The sequence below is a fragment of the Schistocerca nitens genome, chromosome 1 (genome assembly GCF_023898315.1).
Source record: "Schistocerca nitens isolate TAMUIC-IGC-003100 chromosome 1, iqSchNite1.1, whole genome shotgun sequence".
NCBI classification, from domain to species: domain Eukaryota; kingdom Metazoa; phylum Arthropoda; class Insecta; order Orthoptera; family Acrididae; genus Schistocerca; species Schistocerca nitens.
Genome location: NC_064614.1, coordinates 1,012,659,899 through 1,012,685,663, shown reverse-complemented (window position 1 = coordinate 1,012,685,663; position 25,765 = coordinate 1,012,659,899). Strand labels below are relative to the sequence as shown.

At 37.3% G+C, this 25,765-nt stretch overlaps 1 protein-coding gene across 4 annotated transcripts in view; it reads left to right on the top strand.

The window, feature by feature from the left end:
* The first annotated feature begins 486 nt into the window (after window positions 1-486).
* Window positions 487-25,765, top strand: part of LOC126195817 (hyccin) — a 182,590-nt gene continuing 157,311 nt past the window's right edge. The window contains exons 1-4 of one of the 4 annotated variants that reach the window (XM_049934461.1): window positions 487-769; window positions 1,067-1,222; window positions 10,066-10,200; window positions 22,023-22,148. In XM_049934461.1, the coding sequence (XP_049790418.1) occupies window positions 1,076-1,222; window positions 10,066-10,200; window positions 22,023-22,148 (408 nt within the window). In that variant the 5' untranslated portion in view covers window positions 487-769; window positions 1,067-1,075. Of the gene's footprint in view, window positions 909-1,066; window positions 1,231-10,065; window positions 10,201-22,022; window positions 22,149-25,765 lie in introns of those variants that run through there. The other 3 variants (XM_049934467.1, XM_049934477.1, XM_049934487.1) reach the window with 3 other exon arrangements.

The following is a 25,765-nucleotide window of genomic DNA, read 5'->3' as shown; positions in this document are numbered from 1 at the left end:
TGTGGAGAAACTAGCCTCCCCTACAAGTTGTTTTCGTGTTATGCTGAGAGTTATGAGAAAACCATTCTTAAATAATTACGCCAGTCGTCGAGATCTCTGTGATACTCATGAAGAAAATTGATATTAAAAAACTGTATTTGCTTAAACAGCTGCTATGAAGACCATTTTCATCCATCTTTCTGTTTCTGGCACTTCACTTGCTTTTTGTTTTTTTGCAACACAAGTTGTGAACAGAGACCGTAACAGAATTTCCTCTATTTCTGAAGAATAGAAATAAACTTTGAGAGGTTGCAGGCGAGCAATAAACCGTAACTTGTTTCGTTGAACGTACCATATTTGCAGCCATCTATTGCATGCACAACATTAGCACAGGTATCTGCGCAGCCAATCGTTGCGTGTGGAAGGTCTTTAAAAGTAGCATATGGGTTTTAAACACTCTCCCAGATTCTGACTGGAACACGTTCGATCTCAGCTGACCCAGAGATTTTAAATAAAACACGTGAATTGCGTAAATCTTTGGCGAACCTGACATTTCAATGTTGAAAGATGTGCGATGTGTGTTGGAAGGGATGCGTAAACCATGATTAGTATTATTTTGGTTCGAAGTAATGTTTCGTGATAGTAAGTAAAATAAAATGCGAGAAGAGATTTAGAAAGTGCTATAGATTGTTAGAGGAAATGTATATTTAATGTCGCCGAGATGGTTACAAATATACAGTTTCGCCGGATGTTAGACTGTTGTAAAATGAATGAAACTATCAAATAAAGAGTGAGTTTCGTTGAACGTTGATAGTGTTAAGGAATTTGCCCTTTCTGTAATTCCGTACCCATTTCCTCACGGACTTCATCGCAGAATGTTGCCTGACTTCTTTTTTAATGCTGTGTGAACGAATGTTGTTGTATGAGAGGTGTGCTATATCTGCTTCTTTTGCTTTTGTCATTAATGTTGAATTCATAAACACAGCTGGTACAGCTGTTTGAAAATTAAGAATTTGACCATCAGATAGGTGTGTTTTTAATTTGTGTGTGATATCGGAAACTTCAATTTTTTGTTATTATTTTGAAGGGGAGAGCTATGGCAGAGACTGTGCGAGAATGGCTACAGGATTGTGCAGGTCAGGAACCTGACCAGCTTCATAGTTTTGCCGTTTCACTGGAACATAACCACAGTCTCATTGCAGCATTGCATTCTGTCTTGGAGGAGCGAGGCCGGTTCGCAGATGTATGTATGTGCGTCGTTTTGATATATTTACAAAAGCTTCTTATTGTTATATGTTGCATCCCTAATAAATATGTAATATTTAAAATATCAGTATGCGAGGAATTATTTTATATTTCATAAAATGAAAGTGCATAATCTGTAAATATGAGTATCATTTAGAATTTGTAATACAGAAGATTATTTGATAAAACCAATGCCATTATTTTTGGTTTAATAATCATGCTAGTAAAAAACCTGTGCTGTTCTCTATACTACTAAAATTTCAAAAAATTCCACTCATCTTATTTCACATTAACCACCACCTTTAATTGTACAAGCGTGTACTGTATAACAAGACATATAACACTTTTTGAATTTACTGCTGAGTCGCTCTCAGTACGTACCGTGACAAGTTGGAATGGAGTCAAGAATAAAGAATAATTGGGTTGTTGCCTAGTTGAGGATGCATCCCGCTTGTGCTTAGATTTGTAATAGATGCAGCGTTACTAATTTGTGCAGTCCAAAGTGAAGGAAATCGTTAATGTTTTAACAAAAAAGGAGGTAGTGAAAACATGGGCAAAAGAAACTAGAAAAGGATAAATTAAGTAAAAAATTTCCATTATTATGGCACAAATGGATGGGATTGGACAACTAATGAACTTTGATGTGGACATAGTGAAAGCCTCGGTGAAATGTTTTATGTAGTCTTAATTTGCTCTCCCTCAGTGTACTTGGAGAATTGTTGCATTGCGTATGCAGTGCACAATGCAAGTAACCTATTTACTTTCTCTGAATTATTATGTCATATGCTATGTAGATAATGATTGGAATATTGTTTGTATGTTCACATTGTGGGTTTAGATGGATAAAACATTTATTCAGTGCGAGTCCTCTTAGATCATGTTCTTTAGTGGACCTGTTTTTTATACAAATTTTTGTTAAGTGAATGTACTGTAGCATAACTCAGTCTCGAGGAGGTAGGAAGGTGGCAGGTTGCTGATGAGTTGTGAAAGCCAAACATGTCATAAAAATCTGTTTATGTACATTGAGCTTTGAATAGTTACATGTACATCTCCTGTTTTGCCACTGTGGTCTGATATTTTCAAGTTTTTAATATAGTTGAAGATGTTAATGACAAGCACATCTGTTGTCAGTAGTTCCATAGGTGTTTAATCTCTGCCACATTAATGGCATTAGTGTATATTGTTACTTCATTTATAATACAAATTGTGGCTTTTTCCATTCAGTCAGTGCAAGGAACGTCAGGAACAAGCTGGAAGTGGATAAAAGCATATTAAATTTCATAGCTTCGTTTCTTTTGTGGGAATCTTGTGTGCTGATTGACCAACACAAGCCAATTGTGATCTTCCTGTTAGACCATGCACTGAAAAGCAGAAGCATTGGGTTGACGATAGGCACACACACAAGAAAGAAAACTCGCTAGCTTTCAGAGTTATCCTTTTGGTGAGCTAGAGTGAAATACAAACATATGTACACGTGCCTATGCCACTACCTGCTGCCAGTTAGATTAATAGTATTTTTCATCAGGTGGGTTAGTTGTGGTGGGAATAGTGTCCGGTGGGGTGGGTAGAGGGAGAGGGATTTGGTGCAGTCATCGTGGTCTGCAATCTGCAGTTGTTTGCTGTGGTGTACAGTAAGGTGTCGAAGTTGAGTGACAGTAGGAAGATACAACTTGACTTGGACAAAATTTCTAATTGGTGTGATGAATGGCAGCTAGCACTAAATGTGGAAAAATGTAAGTTAATGCGGATGGGTAGGAAGAACAAACCTGTAATGTTCGGATAAAGTTTTAGTCGTGCCGTGACTGACACAGACAAGTCATTTAAATATCTGGATAACATTACAAGGCATTATGAAATGGAACGAGCATGTGAGATGTGTGGTAAGGAAGGTGAATGTGAGAACTGCAGCAGGGAAGGTGAATGGTCAACTTTGGTTTATTGGGAGAATTTTAGGAAAGTGTGGTTCACATAGTACTGCTTGAATATTTGGGATCCGTAACAGGTCGGATTGAAGGAAGACATTGAAGCAATTCAGAGGTGGACTGTTAGATTTGTTGCCGGTAGGTTTGAACAACACGTAACTGTTACAGAAATGCTTCAGGACTTCAAAATGGAATACCTTGAGGAAAGACAATGTTGTTTTCAAGGAACATTGTTGAATAAATTTAAAGAACTGCTGTTTGAAGCTGTGACAGCTGAATAATTCTGCTGCCAATAACATACATTGCACGTTAGGGCTCTATTGCGAGTGGAACAAGGAAGGGAATGACTAGTAGTGGTACATGGTACCCACTGCCACGCAGCATACGGTGGCTTGCAGAGTGCCTATGTACATGTAGACTGGGGTGAGTGGGGGGGGGGGGTGGCTAGTGGTTTGGAGAGAGGCAGCCAGTTGGCCTGCTAGGAATGCGGGAGGGAGAAGTGGCAGCTATATACCCTGGCACATATTTAGCAGCCGGTGGGAAGCAATACATACTGAAGGTGACAGGGACATGATACCTTCCCTAGCCACATGGATTATATTCCTGTGGTCCTGTGGCAGGCTAAGGTGCAAGACTTGCCAGCCCTCTCACCCTGCACCTCCTACTCCAGACCTGTCACAGGCTTATCCTATAATATTAGAGGCCAGGTCACCTGTGAGAGCAGCCATGTCATATACCGAGTCTGCTGCAAACACTGCAGAGTCTTTTATGTTGGTATTACCACAAATTAATTGTTGATGAGGATGAATGGCCACTGCCAAACCGTTGTCAAGAACAAAGTTGACCACCTGGTGGGCACAACATGCTGCAGAAACAACTTTCTCAGTTCCATCAGCTGCTTCACAACTCAAGCCATGTGGGTCCTTCCGTCCACCACCAGCTTCTCTGAACTATGCTGATAGGTATTATCCTTACAACATATATGCGGCTCCCACAATCACCCTGGCCTGAATCTCTGGTAACCCACTGTCTCGCACCCTCCACACAACACTTTCCCCTTCCTCTGCTCTGTCACCCCTCTCAGTTCATGTCCTCATGTCACCTTCAGCATGTGTTGCTTCCCAAAGGCTGCTACAACTGTGCCAGCCCACATACCTGCCACACCTCATTCCTGCATTTCTAGCTTGCAAACTGGCTGCCTCCCTCCAAGCTACTAGCCACCCAATCCGAGCCCCTGTCCCTGCCACCTGCTTCCATCTACCCATCCGTCTTGACACTGCCCCCATTGGAGAAAAAGTGTTAGTCTAGCTGTCACCATGTAGGAGCATAAATGTGATAGGTTTTCTTTGTGTGTGTGTGTGTGTGTGTGTGTGTGTGTGTGTGTGTGTGTGTGTGTGTGTGTGTTGTACTCAAGCTCGAAAGCTAGCAAGTATTCTTTGTGTGCATATCAAGAATTCAACGCTTCTGCTTTCTGGTGAGTGGTCACCTTTAATCCAAAAGTATATACATTCTACAAGATCTTCCCTACAACATTCATAGGTCTGTTGCATGATGACTGTCAACAATAAAGCAAGCATGCTTCAGTTATTATATTATATATGAAATAAGCTTACTCATACCACAGTTCATGAGATCGTTTTGTTCAGATAGGAGAGACTCTTCACAAGACTTCAAATTTAGTAGTTTCTGAAACATTCAGTCTTCAGAAACTAAGAAATTTAAAGTCTTGTAAGCTAAGGAAACATGAATAAACTGAAATTTAAAAGTAAAGTCTCTGATATGGAGATTGTTGACAGCGCCAGTAATGTTATCAGTTTGTGCGGAGCCAGTTGTCTACAAAATATCAAAACTTTACAATTTCAGAACAATTCCCAATAGAATAGAAGTTAATGATTGGTGTTATCCTATTATTTTTGTGTGTCTATAAATATCATCATAAATTTCTGTTAATAATGTCCATCCAGTCCAGATAATGATAGCTGCAGGAAACTGAGAAGTATTAATATAAGAGCATAAGAAATTCAACCCAGAAATTAGACTATTAAAATCCAAGTGATAACTGCTCAGCCCTTCATGACAGAGTAGTGTAATTTAAAGCACTGTTGAGCTCACATAATAAATCTGGCTAAAACTTGAAACTGATGTAAATTTAAGTGTATATTGGAAAAAATAGGCCTATGGGGAAATGGATGAACTGTATTTGTCACTGTAAACAAGAAACAAGTCTTCCAAGATAAAGAGTTTTTATGTGAAATCATTTGGACAGGTTTTGGTATCAAAGGTGAGTGTTTTGTTGACCATCAGACTCACCTTCAGATGACACCAGAACCTTAAGAGAAACTCTGCACTTGCATAATATGTATGCCATCCCGAGACACAATACTAAATGCCCTCTCTGAAAACAACTCACAACAGGTAATTTGGAGACCCACTCATGCTGGGAACAAATAGTTAACCTCTTTGAGGATGTCCTCTTTGAAGCTTGTATCAGTACACATGAAGTATTTCTAGCAACAATGACTGCTCAACTAGAAATGGTAACCAAAAGAAGCAGAAAAATGTACTTATCCAGTAAAGTAGATAAATGGGAAATCTCAAGGAGAAAGTCAAAACTGTTCATACTACGAAGGACCCTCCACAGTATACAGTCTTCATAAAGAAAATTCTAAAGAAATAAAGAAACTTCTAAAGAAACAACTACTTCTACTCAGTAGTTGTAAAATAGAACATATTGTTATAGAAAGACACATACTACATAAAGCTTGTTTGGCTGTCAAAAGGGCAGTGTCTGAAACCTCCAACAATTATCATAACAGAATCTTATCAAAAGATGTCGCACAATTCTCAAAGAAATGCTTCTCATGTTCATTCTGTTGGTGGTACCAAAGTTAGTGTCCAGACACCTGTGGATGACACATGAAACTGTTGATACAAAAGAAAATATGGAAATACTGACTCACTTTTCAAATGTCTTTACAAAGGAAGATTCAAGAGTGTTGCTTCAATTTAATGCTTGCACCAAGACAGAGATGAGTGGTATAGATATTAGTGCCATTGGCATTGAGAAGCAGCTGAAATCTCTAAAACTGAATAAAGCCTGAGGGCCTGATGGAATCCTTGTAAGATGTAATACAGTATTTGCAGCTGCATTATCCCCTCCATGGCCATAATGTACCATAGATTCCCAGAACAAGTAGTTGTGCCCACATTGGTTGAAAGAAAACACAGTATACACCTGCATACAAGAAGAGTAGCAGAAATGATACACAGAACTACCTTCTGTCATTGACATCTATGTATTGTAGAACATATTCAGAGCTGTAATGTAATGAGAAATATTGAGTGGAATGATTTCTTCCATGACAAACAGTATAGATTCTGAAAATGTTGGTCTCTCAGAACTCATCTCTAGCTTTTCTCACATGACATCCTGAAATCTGTGGTGATTTCCCTAAATCGCTCCAGGCAAATGCCGGGATGGTTCCTTTCAAAGGGCACGGCCGACTTCCTTCCCCATCCTTCCCTAATCCGATGAGACCGATGACCTCGCTGTCTGGTCTCCTTCCCCAAACCAACCAACCTGAAATCTGTGAATCGATGCATGCATATTTGTACCCTATTTATTGGCTGCCAAAGAGCATTTTAAACATTACCACACCAAAACTTAACACAAATATGATTCTGTGGGATATCAAACAAAACCTATGACGGGGTTGAGGACTTCTGAGTAGGGAAGATGTAGCACATTAAATTCAATAAGGAGCCCTAAACAGATGTGTGGTAATAACCCAGCCACACTCTATAAGGTTTAGATGGACAAATGATGTTGTCTTTGGCTGCAACTCCATTCTGAATATGCATAACATTTTCCTTCATAGAATGAGCATTTCAACTCAGCTAATGGATGTGTTTCCAGTGACTGAACATACCTATCCTGTCAGCATGCCTCAAGGAAATGTGGGATAAACTGAAGCATTTGATACTGCTTCACCATCTTTCAACCAAACTGTCACCTTTCAAACTAACCTAGATTTTGTTTTGTACTATTTATCAGGCTGACACTGAAACCTACATTCCAAAAAGTAATGCAAATGAAAAAATGTCAGTTTTTTGTTCTCTTTCTGTTTGCACATGTATGACATAGCATGCCACATCAACATTACATTATGGAATGAAGCCAACATCTGGCATTGATAGGCTAACTTGACCCGAAATGTGTTAGGTTCATTACTGGTTATGTTTAATATTACTGGCCTTTATGACACTTCAGTTTCATATTTTATTTTAATGACCTACAGTTACCAACACAATGAATCATTATCTAAAAGCTAGTGTAAAATTATCACTCGGTTATTGACAAAACTTCAGTGTTGCGAAGATTGGCAACTTCCTTTCAATGTTCATAAATGTAGAACTGTGCATTTCACAAAATCCAAAAATAAAATGTAACTGTTTTTTGTTGATTTTTGTTGTTTTCTTTGTGACTACATCAACAGCTTTGCTCAATGTTCATATGTGCATTTGAAATTAGGCAAAGAATATGAGAGACTGAAGGTTCAATTTAGAAAGAAAGAAATCTACAAACTTTTTCTTCTGGGAAATCTACAGACCACTATTGCTAGTTGATTTGTAACGTACTTTGTGTTTAGATATATGAAGACAGTAACTGTTCTCGAAAGAACAGAATACTGTTGATGACCGTGCAGCTATTTCTCTGGAATAAATGATGACTAACTGAAACCCTCAGCTGCCGACAGGTGTTGTTGATATACCTCGATGTGGACATCTGAAAATATGTGCCCCGACCGGGACTCGAACCCGGGATCTCCTGCTTACATGGCAGACGCTCTATCCATCTGAGCCACCGAGGACACAGATGAATAGCGCGACTGCAGGGACTTATCCCTTGCACGCTTCCCGTGAGACTCACATTCCCAACTGTCCACAATTCTACATATGTAATGTACCTTATAGACGTTTGCCCATCCACTCATTACATCGAGGTATATCAACAACACCTGTCGGCAGCTGAGGGTTTCAGTTAGTCATCATTTATTCCAGAGAAATAGCTGCACGGTCATCAACAGTATTCTGTTCTTTCGAGAACAGTTACTGTCTTCATATATATAGTTAAAGGCTACCCAGCCATTGACCTTCGTCTGTGCGAATGCGCACAGGTTGCCCAAACTCTTATGGGAATCACCAAAGCGTGCGCGAGTAATGAGTGGATGGGCAAATGTCTATAAGGTACATTACATATGTAGAATTGTGGACAGATGGGAATGTGAGTCTCACGGGAAGCGTGCAAGGGATAAGTCCCTGCAGTCGCGCTATTCATCTGTGTCCTCGGTGGCTCAGATGGATAGAGCGTCTGCCATGTAAGCAGGAGATCCCGGGTTCGAGTCCTGGTCGGGGCACACATTTTCAGATGTCCACATCGAGGTATATCAACAACACCTGTCGGCAGCTGAGGGTTTCAGTTAGTCATCATTTATACTTTATGTTGCTGTAAATGAGTATTCATTGCTGCACCAGAACTGTGACAATGCTCTTTTGTGCTTCAGTATTACTTCTAGTACGGAAGTATTACTTCTAGTATTGGAATAAATGTTGTGATAAATTGATCTATATTGTAGCTTGAGGTCTAAGTTAAGTTGTAAGATATGTGGCTTCAAGTAGGCAAAGCCAATGATTGTTAAGGAGCTAATTTTGTAATGATATCTTAACAATCTGAGAAGCAGCTTGGTTATAATTGCTGAACAGTTCGAGTAGCTATTGAGGATGCAGTCAGTGATCTGAGGCTGGAATAGTAACTTCTGCTCTACATTGTTTGTCACTTATTTTATTTTTATTGTTATTGTGAATATCTGCTAACTTAAAAAATTGTGACTGATTTTGTGGTAACCATCATTCATCCCCATTAGTCGTAGGAAGGCAATGGCAAACTACCACCATTAGGACCTTGTCTAGTGCAGCGGTGGATGTCTCCCGCATTGTTCCCCTACACTCTGTCAAGGAGGATGGGACTTCATTTCCATATAGAACAGGGAATATATTGTTACTTGTGTGTTTTGCAGAGAAATGTTTGCATCACAGACAGTGAGATGAGAAGGAACCTAAATGGATATGTAAACTACTGCCTTGAAGTTAGCAATGATATTAGCAGCTAGACAGTGAAAATGTCACAGCAATGAGCTGGTGTGAATATAAACATGCAGTTTGCAATTTATTCAGTCGTAATGTGAGGTGTTTGCAAGATATTCATCATAGCCTGATGCATACATCTGAAACCACTTCTTGACTACGTAGTAACTTTAGCTAAACTTTTCTCATAAGATCACATTTGGTGCCTTTGCCAATTCCCAACCAGGCTGTTACACATATCTGTTAATTATAACTACCATCTTTTGAAAAAGCATATGATGATCCAAAATAGGCACAAATAATCTTCACAGAACTTGAATGGCACATACAATACTTAGTTTTCTTTCTTGCCTCTCATTGGTTACCTGAAACTACTCTCATCATCAACTCAAAAGTAACACCTTGTGATTTTGTATGTAGAGGAAATGTGCCCTGGCTGTAACTGCTGTTGTTGTAAACTTAAACCATTGTTTTTTAAAATAGTGTATAATGTGCTAAACAATGTAATTTTTAAAGTATAATCTTTGAGATCTACATTTGTTTCATAGATTTAAGTTTTATTGACTTTCTCAGAGTAATATTTTATTCGCCCAAGTAGTTCAGTTGCTGTTTACTATTAATATAATCACAAACATTTCATACATGTTCCTCAAATATATAAGCTGAGTTCATTTCAAACCTTTTTCCTTTTTCATTGAGTAAAATGTACCATATTAAATTACTTTCACTAATTAAGAAGTATACATTGAATCTTTTTTTAATTTTGCAATTACAGCTTGTGGATCCAGTCTGCTCACAACTGTTTGAACTGTACCGCTCAAAGCAGCCAGATCTGCAGCGTTTCACATTGCAGTTTCTTCCAACATTAATTTTTGTTTATTTGAACTCTGTAGCACATGGCGACAAGAAGGTAAGTTTACAACCCAGTGACTATGAAAAAATAAACCTAAGTTTGATGTATAACCAGGTCTGCCAGAATTTAATCCATAAAGCCAATAAAAATTAGGTCGTTTACTTTGAGAGGAGGACAATAGGTTTACATGCCCATGTGGTAGGAAAGGGAGTTCACCTGTTTTGCACACAGATTGTTTGCCAGGAAGGATTACACAATTACTCAACCGATAATATCTGCTGTTACAGACATTCAATTAAGGCAGATTATCCTTCCAGTTTACCTATAATGATTAGGAGATACAGTACATATTCCATTAAGCATTTAATATGTAGTCAAATCAGTATATCTCAAAGCTCACATTCCATTTCATGTGTGGGTCTTGTTTCCAAAGGTGCTGCATGAGGTGTCATTTTATTTTGTTTATTTAGTGGCTGCCTTTCATAATTTTTGTTTGTATGTCTACGTCCTTACTCTATGCAAGGGGGTATGGTAGATAAATCTCATTGCTGACATTATGCAATACATGGAAAAATATTGCCTTTAATCTTAGGTAAATCTTTAATTCAACTACTAGGATTCTTATGTGATATACGTGTCTTTTTCTTCTGTACTTCGTGGTCTAGGCAAAATGCCAGTTCTTCTGGCTTCCCATTCAAAACTCTTCCCATGTTTTCTTAGGTCTTCCAAGATCTCTTCTTCCTTGTCATCTGTAAAGCCTTATCTGTTGTTTTGGCAATGTTATCTTCATTCATATGGTTAGTATCTTCTTTCCATCTTCTTCTGTAATCACTCACACTCTTGCCAATATTAGATATGTTAAATTCTGTTCATATGTCTTCATTATGTATTCAGTATAATCTTGAGTGTCCTTTGACCTTTTAAGAATCTCATCATCTGTTGTATGGATCCTCTCATACCCTTGTATGTAGGCACCCAAGTCTCACTCACTTACAAATTGTATTGCCTTTACTTTATAATTTTTTATTCTGTTGTCCTTTCTTGTCTTCCTAGCTAACATTCTGTCTATAGTACCACAAAAATGTGGAAAACATTGAATGTTAGTTTTTACATTATGGCCTTTATCCATGAATTAATGAGATAAATGAAAAGGAGATTATAATTAGTAGCAGAAAAAAGTTACATTATATTAAAAAAATATTTTTACAGTCACAGGCTTTAATTATTTACAATAGATAAAATCAAATTATCACTGCCAAGACAAGCAATGAAAACTTGCAATTGTAAAAATCTGAAAGTAAAAGTACTAAAAACAGTTGCTCATATAAGCTCCAACAAACACCGTCAGCAGTTACACCAAGTTCTGAATTACGTAAAAGTGAAAATATGTGCAAGCAGCAGCATAGCAAAACTTATAAAGTGCCAAGCAAAAAATTGTGGATATGTGGTTTCTACATAAGTGCACTACTAGAAAACCAAAATGCAACAGAACAGTGCAGCATGTCACACACTGAAAACATTGCTAATAAATGCCATGGAATGAACACATGGAAAACATACTTGAAATTGGGAATCTTTCCTGAAACATGTTGTGCAAAAGATAAATGTACAAAGGATAAATAAAAAGAGAGTTATTATTCAAACAGAAAATGTTATTTTAAAGCAAACTCATCAGCCACAGTCATTTTTAGAAGCAGCAGAATAGTTGACTCTACCTAATGTATTCTCTGGAATACTGCCACGAGTCTGCAAATTTGATCTAAATCTCATCCTGTACCATAGTGTCATTCTATGTCTGGCGGATTAGATATGGAATTCTTATCCCATTCGACCATTTCCAAATTGAATGAAATTTTTGGAGTGGGTTTAACAATTTCTTGGATGTATATTTACACATTTTCAGTTCAATACCTCATTTGGTTCCATTTCTACAGCCTCTCATAGGTAGGGCTCCCAAGTTTACACCACCTTCATGCATGCCAAGCAGCCTACTTTGGATAACTTTTATAAACGGGTACTCTTAAATTACAAGTACTTGTTTTTGTGTACTTAAACAACTTTTTGTGCTGAATTGGAATATATTACTGATTAGATATTTTTACATACATCTTGTGACAGCTGTACTACTTTACTTCTTTATGTCTTTAAGCAGCCATAAATTATAATTTTATGGACAGATTCCGCCAAGAATTGGTAATATGACAGACAGCTTTGCTGTCGTCTTGTGATTTTGTGCAATAGCCTCAGTCCTTCCGTATCAAAATATATGCAGCTGCAAATGTAATGAAAATGTTTTTGTGTGATAAATTTTGTGTAGCTTTGGGGGCTTATATCTCAACTGAATGCAGTTTAATCTTTTTCATCTTGCTATATCTGAAAAAGATTAGTCTCTAAGCTTCAGAAGTTATATAGTTTAATTTTTGACCCATGGCTGCTTACAGCCGAAAAACATTTGCTCAAAGTTATTGCATTGTAAATGTCCAAATGTGACATTAATAACTAAACAGGAGGTAAAATCAGTGAAAACTGCTTTTATGTCCGTAAAAATACCAGAGTAGTTGTGTACAAATCAACTTCAAGCAGGTGTGTTGGTTTGCTTAACATAGAAAGTATTCCAAGATGGACGGTTGGGGCACCTGAGCACTGAAGCACAATACAGCACCGGCCGGCTGGTGTTGTAGCGGGGCCGGAAGGATAACAGGATAATACTTCGGAAACTCTGAAAATCTTGGACATCACAGAGAGGAACGATGAAGTGTTAACTTGGAAATCATACAGGCTGGTTTATTTCTGAGGATTTTTACTCTGAGAAGCGTACCATTGCATGAATTCCTAATTAACGGGTATAGGTATTTCTTTGCAAACTTTCTGCGCTGGTTGACAAAAATCTAAAATATGGTTGGTCGGTGTTTGGAAGAATCTGTAGAGAGGGAGAATATTCCGTGGTTTTGAGAATATGATTTTCCTTCTGCAGTTATGAGGGAGGGGAGCCGAACTTTGCTGGGAAGCCAGTGGTGGGGAGAAAGAGATCTTCTGTTTTGAGCGTCTGTGTTTGATGGTCGCTCAGTATCAGCTTTTGTTGGTACAGAAGGACTTGCTGTCTTTGCTCTCAGGAGATTTTATAATTAGAATGGTTAGGCACTGCACTGTTGCAAACTTGTATGATTCTGGACTTCACCTCCGGGTAGGGAGTCGTCATTGAGTACTCAGCATTCAGTGATTGAGAGCACTTCTTCTGTCTGTACTCACATAGAGACGTTATCTGAATTCCGTCCGTGTGGCTGGGAGTTCATATTTCTTGTCAATAGAACACGGAGAGGAGAAGACGGTAGTTATATTAGCCAGTGGACCGCTTTGTGCCATCCTAGTGTTTGAAAGAGTTTTTTATTTTGTGGCTGTAGTTCTTCCATCGTCGCAGATGTGTACGAGAATCATCACTCAGACGCACTGGACGCAGTACATATGGTGATATTGCTAATTTCTTTGGCTTATTAAGGCTATAAAGTTAAACAGCTGTGATCACATAAGTTGTATTTCCACTGAGGTTGCACACCACTGTAGATCATCTTTAAAAACAGTGTTTTCTAGTGTTTAGTACGCAGATGATGTCAGTCATCTCGCATTATTTATATTAGATCGCGTAGCCATAAAAAGGGGCAGATTTGGGCAATTTGATCAATCATATTAGTTAGGAAATTCATTTGTATCTCTCTGTCCATTGGACATCGGTATATAAACATTTGTAACATACAAAGGGATTTTAATCTACAGTAAATGTATAACCAGAAACATTTATCATTTTGTAGTTACTAGTTCCCTTAACCATTCATTTATGTTCATGTTGTAATTTATATGTTAAAGAGCAAGGAGGAGGGAAAAAATACCACAATTAAGAGATCCTAAGATGTGCTTCAGGGTGTAGTCAGACAAGGCCAAATCTTGATTTTTGTGCTCAGTATTTTCCATTGCGCACATTCGTTTTTACATATGCCTGGAGTAGGATCTTGGACCACTTCAGGCTGAATAAATTGCTAATACTGTCTTGTTTGGATTCTGAATAAATGTATTGCCTTCCTGATGTTGTTGATGGTGTTTCAAGATTTTAAGTATGTGATTCCCTGGAATCTACCGAGTGTCTTCAGTACATGGCCAGTGGAAGGAATGGACAAAACCATGGGGATGCATGAAGCTGACAATCTGAAAGTTCATCATCTTCTTTAAATGCTTTAACCGTAAAAGCTGCAATTGGAAACTCTGCTTACTCTGATTTTGTTTAAACCAGTGGGCTTGAATTGGTGATTTTCTCTTCTCTTTGCAATTGTGTAGCCTTTGGAAAACCTTCTTTTGCGACCAAACTGAAATTGTTCATTCTTTTCTGTGCAACATAAAAAGATTATCAGTATTTTTGGAAGGTGGCTATCAACAGTCAAGTATGTGTAAAATGCATGTACACTTGGTATTAGTATGTTTGCTTCTAAATGTCCTTTGTTGTATATTGATATTCATGACATGCTCTACACATTAAGTAATGACAAATATAATGTTGTGGCTTAACCATTTTAACCCTTATCCATGTCTGAAACTGGTCACTATTTGGGACTGAAATTGGTCAATATTTGGGTTTAAAATAAAGGCAGCTGATAGTCAAACATGTTTTATACAAAAAAGATTATGTTGGAAATGTTGTCATTGTAGAACTTGAGTAGATAAGGAAGAACCAATATTTGGTTACTTAAAAGCCTCTGCAAACCAGCATGAGCTGTTCCTCCAGTTCCATCACAAGGAGATTTTCTATGGCTGGTTCTAAAGAAATTCCGCTTAGGAAGATACCAAAGTCTTTTTCATGCAGACATAGACTCATAAAATCAAGAACTTTTTTTTATTTTTCCATATTTTCATCACTAAAAGAGTGCAAGTGCTTGGTTTCTTCAAATGACATCCTCAAACGTTTAATGTACTTCATTATGAGTGCATGAACTGCAGTGATATCATGATTAAGGCAGTCACTAATAATACAGGTGTATTTCGTACTGCCAAGGAAACCACAAAAGGGTGTAATGAGACATGACAGTTATCACAATGAAACCATTGAACAGCATCTGCAATGAAAAATAAATAGTTCTCATCAAAATCCACAAAATTATCACTTCAGCATCTGTAGGATTTTCTTTCACATTCTTCATATATGAACTTTGGTGTTTTGAAACGAAATGGTGGCTTACCAGATGTTTTCAAACCAGTTTCTCTATAAACTCTTCTACAATTGCAAGATGTATCTCTAGTTTATCCCTGTCAGTGTGAATAAACTGCTTGTGTTCCGTCATTTTGTCTGACTCATATTTGAAAACATCTACCAAATAAGCTTCCAGTTCAAGTTTTCCAGGTCGTTGTTCACAGTGTGACAGTATGCAATCTTTTGATTACAAACAGCATATGGTTTTCTCAAGTAGTTCTTTGTAGTCATACCCTTGATAGGGGTTGCAGCCATCAGTTTGCCATTGTGATCTATTACATATATACAAACTTTGTACTAGCAGCACCAACTGTAATACAGGACTTTTTCCCGAGTTCACAAAATTTTGAGAATACTTGTTCCAGAGCAGAATATGTTCAAAATCATAAAAACACCAACATCAAGAAGGCAAGACATTTGTTCAGAATCTGACAGACAGTATTAGCAATTTATTCAGTCGGAAGTGGAAAAGAATTATTCCAGTCATATAATGGGTATAAAGTTCTAACTTTTGGATTTTCATTCATTTTATCGCTGCTTATTACTTGAAGTTGATTTGTACGTAACTACACTTGTATTTTTATGGTCGTAAAAACAGTTTTCACTTATTTTACCTTCTGTTTACTCATTAATGTCACATTTGAGCAAATACACTGTGTAACTAACAACTGTTGTTTCAACGTAATTTTATTTGTTGCGTATCACTGTTCATGAGGCCAATTCTATATGCCATTTGCTTTAATGCGTGTCATAACAGTTTGTACAGTCAAATTCCATGCCAAAACAAAAAGTGGTACTTTTTGCATTAAGCTCATCCTTCAAGTTTTGTGCTTCTGTGCCTTCGTGTGGCCTTGCTTTGCTTCTGTTAATGACATCCAGCAGTTTCTCAACATGAAAGACGATTCCCATATGATAATAACCATAATGTAAGGTTAGCCCCATCAAATTTACTGGATACTGAAAAACTTCATTCCAGCCACCTCTTCCCTTTCACTTTTTTGAATTAAAAGGCTCGATGTAATCGATCTCACTTCAAAAACATGAAGAAATTAAATTGTTAACTCAGTAACAAAACCATTTTCTTGGTCCCATAACTTGCGGAGACATTATAATTATAACAGCTTACAATGCATGAGTGTTATTTCTACAATAAAAGGACACTTAAAGATAAGATACAGAATACTTGCAATTAATGTTGTTGGTACAAAAATGGGTACGCAATAAAATAAATGTCAACCAAAAGCGTCAAAGGGGAAAAAAAAGAGAGAGAAAGGAACATCAAAGGCACTAAAACATTATATAACTGCACATAGATATTCAGACACAATCAGTACAAGAAGCTACACTACACTGCATTACTCATAATTTTTAATAATAATAATAATAATGATGATAACAATACAGTGAGACGGAAGGATTCATGATTGCAATACAGGATCAAACAATAAACACCAGATATTACAGCAAGCATATTATTAAAGATCCCAGTACCACAACAGATAAATGCAGACTTTGCAAACGACAAATAGAAACAGTAGATCACATCACAAGCGGATGTACAATACTAGCAAACACAGAATACCCCAGAAGACATGACAATATAGCAAAAATAATACATCAACAACTTGCCATACAACATAAACTAATAAAACAACACGTTCCCACATACAAGTATGCACCACAAAATGTACTGGAGAATGATGAATACAAATTATACTGGAACAGAACCATTATAACAGATAAAACAACACCACATAACAAACCTGACATCATACTCACTAATAAAAAGAAGAAATTAACACAACTAATCGAAATATCCATACCCAATACAACAAATATACAGAAGAAAACAGGAGAAAAAATTGAAAAATACAGCCAACTGGCTGAGGAAGTCAACAACATGTGGCATCCGGATAAAGTTGACATTATACTGATTATACTATCAACTACAGGAGTCATACCACACAATATCCACCAATACATCAACACAATACAGCTACATCCAAACGTATATATACAACTACAGAAATCTGTAATTATTGATTCATGTTCAATTACCCGAAAGTTCCTAAATGCAATATAACACATACCATACAGTTAAAAGGAAGTGACGCCTGATCAAGGTCCGCGTCACTTTTCATTTTTAACCAGACTTAAAAACGTCTGAGAAAGTAAAGAATAATAATAATAATAGGCCTCCGGTATGTTCTGCCAGTCGTAAAAGGCGACGAAAAGAACAAACCACTAATAGGGCTAACCCCCCTTTAGTGTGATTAGTTGGTTCAGGACAGAACTAAAGAAGCCTCGGACAAGCGCCGTCATGGTCGAGGACGACGCTTGAACCCTATGCCCGCCCACAATGGTAACGACACTGCTAGCCAACTGGAAAATGATTTAAATCCAAATAGAGGTGTTTTGCAGGATACGCTTCCTGCAACCACCCTAGAAGGAAAACAAAGACAGAGGATGAGATGGTCAGATGAAGTTAATCGACACCTCATGTTCTGTTATTACCAAGCAACAAACCTAGGAACCAACACAACTGGATACAGATCACAAGTATACACAACATTTATTACCAGATACCCAGAATTAAAATTTTTAACAGAACAACGACTAGCTGATCAGATCCGTGTAATAATCAAAAATAACAGGATACCCCAGTCAGAATTAGAAAACATCAAACAACAAGTACAACAAATACTGGAACAAAATAATGTGCAATCAGAAGAAGAAGAAAATACAGTAATGGACTCAAACATCCCAGAGCAAACAAACAAAGAACAACACGCATCAATTAAACAATCAGAGGAAAACGAAATCTTAAGACAGCCACCAGAACAAGCACAAATAGAACACGAAGTGACACACATGTTAGATATAGAAGAAAAATTTCAGCTGACATATATAGAATACAAAGACACAAATACAGACATAAGACCATTCTTGCATAGACCACCAAATAACCCACAAGTCGAAACAACAATAAAAACTATCAACACAATCATACACAACAAAATAAATGAAAACACAACTATGGAAGAGTTACAACTACTGGTTTATATAGGAGCACTCACTACACTAAATATACACACTAGACAGAGATCAGAACCAACCAACACACAGAAGAAACCCACAAAACCAGCATGGCAACACAGGCTACAGATCAGAATAGAAAAACTGAGAAAAGACATCGGACAGCTAACACAATTTATAAGAAATGAAATCTCGGAAAAAAAACGAAAAAGGTTAGGTAAAATCTCACAACAAGAAGCGACAGAGCAATTAGACGAAAAGAAGCAGAAATTACAAGCATTAGCCAAACGACTCAGAAGATACAAAAAAAGTGAAAATAGAAGGAAACAAAACCAAACATTCAACACAAACCAAAAGAAATTTTACCAGACAATAGATAACACACACATTAAAATAAACAATCCACCAAACATAACAGACATGGAACACTTCTGGAGCAACATATGGTCTAACCTGGTACAACATAACAGGCATGCACGGTGGATACAAGCAGAAACAGACACATACAAGATGATACCACAAATGCCTGAAGTGATAATTTTGCAACATGAAGTCACCCAAGCAATTAATTCTACTCACAATTGGAAAGCCGCTGGAAATGATAAAATAGCAAATTTCTGGTTAAAGAAGTTCACCTCAACACATTCACATCTAACTAAATTATTTAACAGTTACATTGCAGACCCATACACATTCCCTGATACACTTACACATGGAATAACTTATCTGAAACCTAAAGATCAAGCAGACACAGCGAACCCAGCTAAATATCGCCCCATAACATGCCTACCAACAATATACAAAATATTAACTTCAATCATTAAACAGAAATTAATGACACATACAACACAGAACAAAATTATAAATGCAGAACAAAAAGGCTGTTGCAAAGGAGCACGAGGATATAAAGAGCAACTGATAATAGATGCAGAGGTGACATATCAAGCTAAAACTAAACAAAGGTCGCTACACTACGCATACATTGATTACCAAAAAGCTTTTGATAGTGTACCCCACTCATGGTTACTACAGATATTGGAAATATACAAAGTAGATCCTAAATTGATACAGTTCCTAAACATAGTAATGAAAAATTGGAAAACCACACTTAATATCCAAACAAATTCAAATAATATCACATCACAGCCAATACAGATTAAGCGTGGAATATACCAAGGAGACTCATTAAGTCCTTTCTGGTTCTGCCTTGCTCTGAACCCACTATCCAACATGCTAAATAATACAAATTATGGATACAATATTACTGGAACATACCCACACAAAATCACACATTTGCTATACATGGATGATCTAAAACTACTGGCAGCAACAAATCAACAACTCAACCAATTACTAAAGATAACAGAAGTATTCAGCAATGATATAAGTATGGCTTTTGGAACAGACAAATGTAAGAAAAATAGCATAGTCAAGGGAAAACACACTAAACAAGAAGATTACATATTGGATAACCACAGCGACTGCATAGAAGCGATGGAAAAAACGGATGCCTATAAATATCTAGGATACAGACAAAAAATAGGAATAGATAATACAAATATTAAAGAAGAACTAAAAGAAAAATATAGACAAAGACTAACAAAAATACTGAAAACAGAATTGACAGCAAGAAACAAGACCAAAGCTATAAATACTTATGCCATACCAATATTGACCTACTCATTTGGAGTAGTGAAATGGAGTAACACAGACCTAGAAGCACTCAATACACTTACACGATCACAATGCCATAAATATAGAATACATCACATACATTCAGCAAAAGAAAGATTCACATTAAGCAGAAAGGAAGGAGGAAGGGGATTTATCGATATAAAAAACCTACATTATGGACAGGTAGACAATTTAAGAAAATTCTTTATAGAACGAGCAGAAACTAGCAAAATACACAAAGCAATCACTCATATAAATACATCGGCTACACCACTACAATTTCATAACCACCTCTACAACCCTTTAGACCACATAACATCAACAGATACGAAGAAAGTAAATTGGAAAAAGAAAACACTTCATGGCAAGCACCCGTATCATCTAACAGCCACACATCGATCAAGACGCATCCAACACATGGCTAAGAAAAGGCAATATATACAGTGAGACAGAAGGATTCATGATTGCAATACAGGATCAAACAATAAACACCAGGTATTACAGCAAGCATATTATTAAAGATCCCAATACCACAACAGATAAATGCAGACTTTGTAAACAACAAATAGAAACAGTAGATCACATCACAAGCGGATGTACAATACTAGCAAATACAGAATACCCCAGAAGACATGACAATGTCGCAAAAATAATACATCAACAGCTTGCCTTACAACATAAACTTTTAAAACAACAAGTTCCTACATACAAGTATGCACCACAAAATGTACTGGAGAATGATGAATACAAATTATACTGGAACAGAACCATTATAACAGATAAAACAACGCCACATAACAAACCTGACATCATACTCACCAATAAAAAGAAGAAATTAACACAACTAATCGAAATATCCATACCCAATACAACAAATATACAAAAGAAAACAGGAGAAAAAATTGAAAAATGCAACCAACTGGCTGAGGAAGTCAAAGACATGTGGCATCAGGATAAAGTTGACATCATACCAATTATAGTATCAACTACAGGAGTCATACCACACAATATCCACCAGTACATCAATGCAATACAGCTACATCCAAACACATATATACAACTACAGAAATCCGTAATTATTGATACATGTTCAATTACCCGAAAGTTCCTAAATGCAATATAACACATACCGTACAGTTAATAGGAAGTGACGCTTGATCAAGGTCCGCGTCACTTTCCATTCTCAACCAGACTTAACGTCTGAGAAAGTAAAGAAATAATAATAATAATAATAATAATAATAATACATAATTTAAAACAATATTGTCAAAAGGATAGTTACTACTGACCATATAGGGGAGATTCCAAGTTGCAGGCTATCCCTGTTCCCATTCCAGCACTATACAACCTTCTATTCCATCAACACATCAACAGTCTTTTTACTTCTCTCCTATTTCAGTACCCCTCTACTCCCTCTTTGACCTCTGTCTAACCTCCCACAACTGCACCTAACTGCACTACCCTATTTGCACATTGTCCCTGTACGCTCTTACAAACAGTGCTCTACCCTCCCCAGCCTCCTCCTTACCCCCACCACCCAGTTTGCCTCTCCCATCGTACGCCGCTACTTGCAGACCGATGTTGGCAGCCAGAGCCTGTGGTCATGTGTGTTTGAGTTGCATTGTGTGTGTGTTTTGTCTATTCTGATGGAGGCCTGTCCCATTGTACAGTTTCAAAACAGTTGCACATGAGCTAAATTAGAAAATGTAAATGAAAAATCAATTGGAGGTACATAACCTTGGATCTTCAGTGAAAAAATAATTGCAAAACTGCTAAACAGACAGACAGTTCTCATCTGGTCTTTCTTGCTTCCATAATGAGGAGTTGTCTTTACAGGAGGATAGTATTCTAATAAACCTGAGAGTAGCACTGTATGTTATTATATGTTTACTGTTCCTCTTTTACAAAGACTCTAAGCCATTTGTTTGTTTGTCAGAGTTGTCGCAGTGTTGAGACATTATTACTTGGTCTGTACAATCTTGAAGTGGTGGATGAGAGTGGTCAGCCAAAAATCATCTCCTTTCGCCTGCCTTCATTAGCGCAAGGATCCATTTACCATGAGGTATGTATATATTTTTAAAATTGTCAATAGTTAAAACATTCAGGACATCAGAACATAACACACTATTGTTTTGCTGTGTAATATCTATGTAACAGAATGACTGGAGCTACATGTTTCAATTAGGAAAGTGCACCACCTTTTTTTTAAAATAGTACATCTCCACGATTGGCAAGCCTACTCAGGAAAAGATAATCAGTAACAGAAAATGATGTACAGCTTTAGGAAAGATTTCATTTTGCATAAAAAGTTGGTTAATGTAAGTACTTTGTTAGCATTTATTTAGAAGATAAAAAGCTAGACATTGCAAAACTATAATAAACGTCAGTCTGCAGTCCTTAGCTGCCATATTCATAAAACCATCCTGAGTGTGCATTATGAAAACAGCATCCTGCCATGATAAGTATTTCATAGACACGTGTAATGAATTTTGTAATTGGCTCTGCAACAAGACAGAAACAGTTTGTTTGGAAGCAGTGCAAGATTGTTGAGTTTTAATGGCTTTAAAGGACAGTGTTCTTCCCTATAGTGACACTCATACTGAGAGGGTCCACATGGGTAGTAAAGTGGTAAAATATTCTTGAAGTAACGTTTGTTCTCATATATATTGGTTGTTAACGCTGAGCATGATTGAAGGCACAAGGAGAAAAGTGCGTCAGAGGATAAGATGGATCGATGGCATCGCAGAAGTAATGGATTACAATCTGAAAGGTCTGCGGGTGAAATAGCAGGACATAAGAAATTGGCATGCCTTAGTTCATTGGGGCACAGAGTGTTGAAATTGACGAAATGAATAGGGAGAGAGAGAGAGAGAGAGAGAGGGGGGGGGGGGGGGGGGGAATTACTTTTTTGTATTTTAAGTAACTTTCAAATGATTTACACAGCTATTATCATTTATAATAAGAGCGTGTACAAATGTGTTCCTAGAGTGGATATCTCAATAAGACATTTTAATACAAATGTACTGGTCTGTGAATACTTAACAGACCATTTCTTTTGACATTGTTGGTGAAGTTAAATGTTGTCTTCTCTGAGGCACTCTTTCAGCCTCCATGTGATGTTGGAAGCCACTTGATGTACTTCTGAAATAAAGGTGTGTGCTGGTGAACTTCAGCTGCTGTTTGCTGCTCAAGGAGTACCCCAAACAGAATAGCAACACATCACACAGAATAGCAACACACACACACACACACACACACACACACACACACACACACACACATGTACTAATACATAATATTATATTCAAAATATGGACTTGTGCACTATCATAATGTTCATAAATGTCACACTTGATCATCTATATAAGACAAGAATACTTCGTGCTTCTAACTTTAAAAAGAGAAAATCCCATATTTAATTATGCCAAAATTCTGTACTCTTACAGTACCTCGGTGTGTCCCTGGACTGAACTTAAAGCTTCGGTCAACATCCAATGAAGACCAGTGTGCAAGTTCTAGCCAGGAATAAGATTCTGCAGAAAACCTAATAGTGCCACATGGGGATTCTCAGTCTCTACTCTGAGTTTTAGCGCCTAATCCAGTAGAATATAGTGCACCTGTGTGGCTCAGCAGTGTTCATTTAAAGAATGTCATGGTGCCCTACATTCAGTCACATTCACTCATGCCATGTACAGTGGGATTCCCTCCTCAGAGAATATAACTAAAGTAAAGTAAGCCTTTGCTCCTGTTTCACCAACTGTTTGAAGGTGTGTAAATCAACAGCCTGCACTCCAGTGCACTTGTGCACTTTTAATGGCTGAAAACTATTTGCGTACACATTTAATATCACCAAAACAGGGCAAAAATAATGAGAAGAGTCCTTGTCAGTATGTACCCATGACCTTCACTGTGTCATAGAAAAACCTGCTTCGGCAGAGAAAGAATAAACCACAGCAGGTGTGCAGACTCCTGCGAGTGGGAAAAGGCAACTTCCACAGAACGTCAGTGTGTTGCCAGCAGACAAATATCATCATCTCAGAAGAATGCAGTTATGGTCTTGCTCTGGTCAGTGATCTGTCTTCTTCAGTGTGAAGCAAGATCCAATGAAATACATATAAAACTGTTTGCAAGTCTTGTGATTTACATCTTTTTGTTTTTTTAATTTGACCTTTATACCTTGTTTACTATTTAAACTGTTGTTTGTATCCTATGTATATGGTTACATGTGATTAAATGTAAATGGACTGATAAAAAATCTACTCATCAAGTGATGGCAGGAGAGCTCACATATAAAGATATATTAAAATTCGCAAGATTTTGTAGCCAGTGGCTTCCTTTTCTGGCAGAATGGTTGAAGGGGAAGGAAGAGGATGAAGGAAAAGGACAGGTGAGGTTTAGGAAATAGGGAGAGTTTGGAAAAGTCATCCAGAACCTCAGATGAAGGGAGACTTGCCAGATGGGATGAGAAGGAAAGTGGACAATTGCACCACACAGTTCTGTTTCTGTTCCTGTCTAGACTCCTTGGACAATTTGCCTATCTATTTTCTGTTTTATTAAATTATCAGTAGAGTTTTGAGAATTATTCCATAATTCCTTGCTAGAAATTTTTAAATTATTTCTTAATTGATTGCTAGAGGTTTTAAAATCATTTCTTAATTCCATCTTTATAATTGTTTGTGTTCGTTTGTGTGTCTATCGACCTGCCAGCACTTTCGTTTGGTAAGTCACATCATCTTTGTTTTTAGATATATTTTTCCCACGTGGAATGTTTCCCTCTATTATATTCATATTTATAATTTCTTATTTATACTCAGATTTCTGCTGAAACTCTTAAACCATTCTGGGCTGTTGACCACTAGGCTCCTGGTGACAACAGATGTCGAAGGAAGAAGACCACAACTTATGAGTCTGAATCACTTCTTCACTATTGTAGTGTTAAATGCCCTGCAGCAATACCCATAAATCGTCAGGATCCCTCCTAATGCCAACATAGCACACAACAGCACCACAATTTTCACCTAAAAAAACTTGACTTAAAACAGTGCTCACCAAACTGCTTATGTAGCTCTCGTTGTTACGATGCAGACACGCCATGGTGATGATGTATTAGGTGAGCCATGTTGCTGAAGTTGTGTGCATGGATTTAATGCCCAATGCTGGTTGAGATGAGCTGGCGACAGATCGGCAATTGGCCATATGTGATTTCAGAGAAATATGGCCGATATTCTTACAACCCTCTCTGGCTACTGACAACTATCTTCTGACTCGTGTCCTTTTTCTTCAGAATTCTTCTTCATCGTACATGAGGTTATTAAATTTGCTTTTTGTTCCCCAAACAATTAATTCTGGTTATTTTCCTCAATTTCATTGTTAAAATTAGCTTATGCACTGCTGCAAAGCTGGTTATTGATCTCGTTGTCAAGGACAACCACAATCAATCTCTCGAAATTTTCCAACAAAAACTTCAATTTCTTTCTATTCTTCTGTCACCTGTTTTATCTTCACTGTGCGAGTGCTTTATGTCCTTTCAGTAGGTCACTAAATGGGATGTTCTCTTCTGTATTTGATGAATGTATGTAGCGGGTGGAACTTCATTTAATAATTACAGTGCTATAGTGTGCAGATTTGCAATTACTGACTTGTTTATTTGCAGTGCAGTTCCCGTCTCTGGATGTTCTT